The sequence below is a fragment of the Aplysia californica genome, unplaced genomic scaffold (genome assembly GCF_000002075.1).
Source record: "Aplysia californica isolate F4 #8 unplaced genomic scaffold, AplCal3.0 scaffold00120, whole genome shotgun sequence".
NCBI classification, from domain to species: Eukaryota; Metazoa; Mollusca; class Gastropoda; order Aplysiida; family Aplysiidae; genus Aplysia; species Aplysia californica.
This window is the reverse complement of record NW_004797390.1, coordinates 817,699-823,856: the sequence shown is the minus strand read 5'-3', so window position 1 is coordinate 823,856 and position 6,158 is coordinate 817,699. Positions and strand designations below refer to the sequence as shown.

General features: G+C 42.0%; 1 protein-coding gene across 1 annotated transcript; it reads right to left on the bottom strand.

Moving 5' to 3' along the window:
- Positions 1–1,389: 1,389 nt before the first annotated feature.
- LOC101846954 (aerolysin-like) lies at positions 1,390–3,156 on the bottom strand. The gene has a single exon (XM_005096071.1). It carries the CDS (start codon positions 3,154–3,156, stop codon positions 1,390–1,392), a length of 1,767 nt encoding a protein of 588 aa, XP_005096128.1.
- Between the last annotated feature and the right edge of the window lie 3,002 nt (positions 3,157–6,158).

Genomic DNA, 6,158 nt, shown 5'->3' with positions numbered 1-6,158 from the left:
TTGCACTGTATGTTTCCCGGGAAGCTGAGAATGTTTCGGAGTGTTCTATGGTCTGCTGGAGTAATAATATAGTGTAAAACGCATAGAGCCTGCTGTTGAGCGGGGATATGCGCTATACAAATGCTATTTATTTATTTATTTTTTTTATTATTTATTATCCCCCTCTCAGTCTCAGCCTGGGTGAGCCCTGATAGACAGGCTTGAAGCCCACACCCTGAATGCAGATCTAAAGTGTGTCGATGTGGGGGTAAAAACAACACTAAAAAGAAAAAATATCAATAAATGTGTTATGACGCGGTGGAATCTGGCACTCGTCAATTTTGGGGCGTGTGGCGTTATTGGCATCATCGGAAGGCTTCTATAGTTGCTTAGCTTTCAGTGAAACGAATACTCATCTATCTTGAATAGAAGTCGAAATATTTGCGACTGAAGAAGGTGGAGGTAGCCTGTTTACAGAGGTAAAATAAGCGAGAAAATGGTCGCCAAACGTTGGTAACTTAGCTATAGCTTCAGAGTCTTTGAAAACTGAAAAGTTATGTATTTTGGGTTATTAATGTACGTCTTTCAATAACATTCACATGGAGATATGCTTTTATATTGACTTAAACATGTTGAGCCAAAAAACAAAGTTTAGATCCCAAAAAAATCAAACTGTCGGAAACCAATGCTTTTTTCTTCGCTTTCATTATTTTAACGAGCGCCTGATTTCACTACGATGCCAGACAAATGCTGTTTTAAGTGTGCTATAAACAGCCCATTTTCCCGACTTGTTCCGATCCCCGTCCCCGTTATTCCTTGTAGTATTGGTCTGCCTGTGGATAGGAACAGATTTCAAAGGGTAAAGGAATGCACGTCTCATATTGTATGATATTATAGTTTTTTAATAACTTTCGGGGATCCCCGAAGTGAAATTGGACAGACAATGGCCTGAATGCCGAAAAACTTGATACAATATTTTCTCAACACTACAATACGTGAGGCATGCTGACAAAATGAGTTACTTCTCGCAAACCACAAATGGAGATTTTGGCCAAAAATCACCATTAGGGTCAAACTTGTAGATTTTCAGTTGATGCCATATTCTCCAACTCTAACCTGTCTTTTATTATTCCCTACTTATAAACTGTAAAAACTTCACCTATAAGCATGATGTATCTATTTCCTTAAGGCTTGAATCTGACAAGTAACTCATTTTGTCAGCACACTTCACAATATCATAAAATGCTGTTGTGAATGTACCCATAAATGGGTGCTCTGGTGTGCCTTGCTACTTCTTTCTTTTTAAACATATCTCATATCTTTCCTTTCTCTGTCAATCTTTAACAACACATCATATACGACCATTTTTTTTCGACGTAACGGGCTTTCTAGGGCTAAAAACTCGTCTACTTAGTCCGATGAGATTTCCTTGGGAGGGTCAACAACTGAGTCAGGGTCAAGGGCGACTACTGGAGGCGGCGGGAACTCGCTTGGCGGGTCTCCAGGTTTCTCGGTCGCTACTACTTTCTTGACCTCAACCTCGGCGTCGTGAATGACCACTTTGTGGGGAGCTTTGTCACTGACCCTGGCAGAGCCGGTGGCGTGCGCGTGCGCAGACCTCTTGTGTCTTCCCAGCATAGGGTACGGTTCTCCCCATTGTATCTGTACGTCATTGCCAGCCACATCGTCAAACTTGCCTGTGAGTGTAAACTCGTAGCGTCCCTCCCTGGTGAGTCTGTTTATCACGTTCTGGCCGTATGTATATCGTTGCTTCATGTCTGCCCACAGCCACGGACGCTGGAGAGAGTCGCTCTCCTCCTTCAGGGCTTCGTAAAAGGGTACCCTGGCATTTCCAAACCTGTAATGAACCGTTGGTCGCCTCTCGCTGCCTTTGTGTTGGTAATGGCAATTTGTTAATCTTCCATCGGGGCCTCGTCCCCATCTCATGAACCCTCCGAGCTCTGTGGAAAAATGAATAAGGATTGTTGCCGTGTAAGACACAGTTCTTCGAGTTTGGGATATAATTATCGTAAAATTAGCAGCGCTATAGGCGGGTACAGTGAGAGACTCCTTCACTGTGAACGACCCTGCCTGTGTCCGTCCTGTTGAATCTGATGTGGTTGTAGACGTCCCGTATGTAAATCTGTACTCGGCGCTGGAGGAGAAACCTACAGATGAGTAACCAAAAGTGAGGCCCAGCTCATGTGAGCGCCGCCACTCCGAGGTCGCGGTGTGGGTTACGCTACGAATGACGTCAGCAGAGCGCGTTATGACACGCGTGACGTCATAAGGAAGCTCATTGTTCACTACACCAGTGTCAACTGTTTCCGGCTGCAAGCTCTGTAGCACTGGGGTGCCGAATGTCATATTCTTGATGGAAAATTTCCAATGTCCATAGTTCATACTTAGACGATGGTGGCTCAAAGCCCCGGAACAAGGTTCTGTCGTGTCTGCTTGCCAAGTGTCGCCTTGTCGACGGAAATCTTCACCGACATACGGAGCACGGCAACTTGCGCACCAGCCGTAGCCCAGATAGTGAGCCAGGGTGGCAATGTCAGACATTGTATTGTCCATAACTCTAATCTTAGCTTGTGACAGAGAATTGATTGTATCCGGCCGGGGTGCCATATTGCAGCACCTCATTTTTTCGATACAATATAGTTGATCGCAACTTCCACGATAGAGACCAGTGACGAAGTAGTCATCACGGCATTCACTGACTCCTCTGTAGTTAAATGACACTGATACATCTTTATCGTAACAGTGGCCATAATGGTATGGATGTGACGCTGGCTTCATACAACGGCCGTCTCGTATATTTCCAAGTCTTTCTCCACCTGTCCAGTAGAATCCCTGTACGAAGTATCCATCAGGGCAGGTATTCCAGTTATAGTTACGGTCAAAACTGTGTTCCCAGTCGGCGAAGAAGATCTGTGTATGGTCTCTTCTGTACGGACTTGGAGCATTAGAGCAGACTGCCTCCTCTATCAACAGAATTGAGTCGGGGTTGCCTCTAGAACTCCTTTCGAGACCTTTGACGTATTCACTGGACGTGCCGCTGCACTTCAACACACCTTCGCTGTCTGAGTCTGAGCTCCCACTCCTACCACATCCGTGAACACTTGAAGCGTACAGGAGGAACATCAGACAGGCACATGACGTAGCGATGACCACCATGGTTCACGTCTGCTTCTGCCTGGCTTGACCTAGGGTCATCCTGCAATGATTGTGGCCGTTGACCTTGTGGGAAATAGAAGGGTGGCTAGTTGTTTTTTTCCCTTTTGCTTTAAACTAACGAACCTGCCAAAGAGAAAAGAACATGAAAGTTTACTCTTCCCTATTATTGGCTTTTTAAAAAAATTCTATTTTAAAACGAGGTTCAGAAAAGTGTTAGAAGTTTAGGAAGAGGACCATGCGTAAAACGTTGCTGTTGTTCTTTATTCAAAGGGTGAATTGTGAAGCGTACTAATAAAATGAGTCACTTCTCGGATTCCAGCCCTATGGAAATAGATACAGCACGCTTACAGTGGTGGTGGGTAGTGAAGGGCTTACGGGCTTGAGCCCTTCACCCCCCCCCCCCCCCTCTCCGCCCCAACTCTATCCCTTAGTTAATGAAAGTTTCTTAAATAACGAAATAATAAGCAGTTGAAACCGTCTTGATTGCACGCAATGAACACAGTTATCAGCTTGGCGGCTTGCCCGTTTATCCAATCATTGTTGTCACCGCTTACAACTATAGTGACCTAACAGCCAATCAAATGTCGTTAGGGCTCAGAAAGAATAAGCCGGTTCCCACGCCTGTCTTTAATGAAACTCTTCTTGTTAAAAGGTAGAAGACTTTTACAAAATTACACTGCACAGAGGGCTCACGCTCTCCCAGCCCTGACAATGGGGTGAAAGTTTACGACCCACTTTCCCCCAGTGACACAGATACCTATGCGCCCATTGGGCCTTTGTTAGGCGCGTTCTATTTTCCGCAACAACACGACCCTATCCACCTCATAGACGGTATGTGTTTGGAGTGCTGTGTGTTTGTGCCGCTGAGATTTATCAGTTATTTATTACATCAAACCACTTTTGAGGCAACTTTTTATTCAGATAAAAACTAATTACAGAAATTTGGAGGTGAAACGGCTTCGTCCCCACCATCCAGAAGAGCTTAACTTTAACTAAGAACAAAGAGATGGAAGACACAGGTGACTCTTCTCGTTTGAATGGTACTCAAAATGCCGTGGCTCGCAGTGAGTATAGCAAAATCATCACTGTTGTTCTTATTGCTTGCTTTTTGGTGATAAAGAAGTGGAAGAAACCTAAGCCCCACCCAAATCTTGGTCCACCCACCGCCACTGCACGCTTATACGTGAAGCTTTTACAATTTATAAGTATGAAATAATAAAAGACATCTTATACTTAAGGAGTATATTATGGCATCAATACAAATCAGCAAATTTGACTGTGGTGTCGATTTTGTCCAATATATCCTTTTGTGGATTGCGAGAAGTAACTCATTTTGTCAGCACGCTTATTTGTGTGTACCTGGGGTTCATGATCTTTATTCACAAAAAGTATCTATGTGTATGTGATTCATATTAGTCATTCAAGGAACATATTTCGATCGTGTGTGATTCAAATTATTCACTCAAGGCGTACATGGTTCGTACTATCCATTCAAGGAACCAATCTCTGACAATATATTTAAATCGTGTTCTCTATTCACGGAACATAGCTAAAAACATGTATATGTGATTCACATTATTCATTCAATGTGTATATGAAGTTCAGATTATTTCTTCAAGTAACCAGTCTCTGAGAATGTATTTCTCTCGTGTTCTCTATTCATGGAACGTAGCTACACACATGTGTATGTGATTCACATTATTCATTCAATATGTATATGAAGTTCAGATTATTTCTTCAAGTAACCAGTCTCTGAGAATGCATTTCTCTCGTGTTCTCTATTCATGGAACGTAGCTACACACATGTGTATGTGATTCACATTATTCATTCAATGTGTATATGAAGTTCAGATTATTTCTTCAAGTAACCAGTCTCTGAGAATGCATTTCTCTCGTGTTCTCTATTCACGGAACGTAGCTACACACTTGTGCCTGTGATCCATATTATTTCTTCAAGGAACATAATATTTCTAATGTTTGTGATTCACATTATGCATTCAATGCGTAATATGAAGTTCAGATTATTTCTTCAAGGAACAGGTATGTAAGTATTCAAGTGACGTGGGTTCTTTGTTCAGTTGACAAAGCCATGTGCACCATTGTGCCAAGGCTAAGTCTGGCGAGGAGAAATGTTTAACAAGTCACATGGAAAAGCAACTGTCTTTAATTCACGTTTAAAGAAACCTTCACCAACTTTCCGTTTTGTTAAACTTTTCTTTCATTCACTCGTGTAAATGGAAATATGTTTTACCCCAATTTTCTTACTTCAACAAGATAATATTGTTGAACAAAAAGGGCTAGCATGTGCTCTTCTCTTTTAAATATCTGCGGGAAAACAACAACAACAGCAACAAAAACAACAACAAAACAACAACAACAACAACAGTAGCAGTGGTGACAATAATAAATGTTTGTAAGTTGTAAAGGAACTGAGTGGCTGGTCTATTCAAAGACTTCCAGATGCTTCCAGAAATTCAACGTGGGTGGTTGGCGGGTGCTCTGGTGTGGTTTCTTTCTTCTTTCTTCTTTCCTATCAAACATCGATCGTCTTTACCTCCCCTCCTTCTTTTTTGTGTTTGTTACTCTTTTGTAACACCTCTAATCTTCGGGACTTATGTGACCTTATTGTGTTGCAAGTGACGTAAAATTTTACTAAAACTAAAGTAAAAGAAATTCAACAGACACATTTTTAGTGTCACGTCTTCTCTTCATTCTGTGAACATTTTATGAAGATGAGATGAATAATGGTTGAGTGTTTTTTTTAAAGTATATATTATAGAAAAAACTGCGTTTTAAGAAAACAGGCGATAAAGAAAAATACAAGATTGACTTTATGAGGAAATGAGGGTGCCTAACATGCCAGGTATGTGGGGAAAATGCTTTATGGGGTTTTTATGCAATGAAAAAGTTGTAAACAGGCTTAAGAAGCTAAAAATGCCTACAATTCCAAATCCACAATTTTGAGCCGAATCGGGACTTTCAGGGTGTAGTTCATCCCCCAC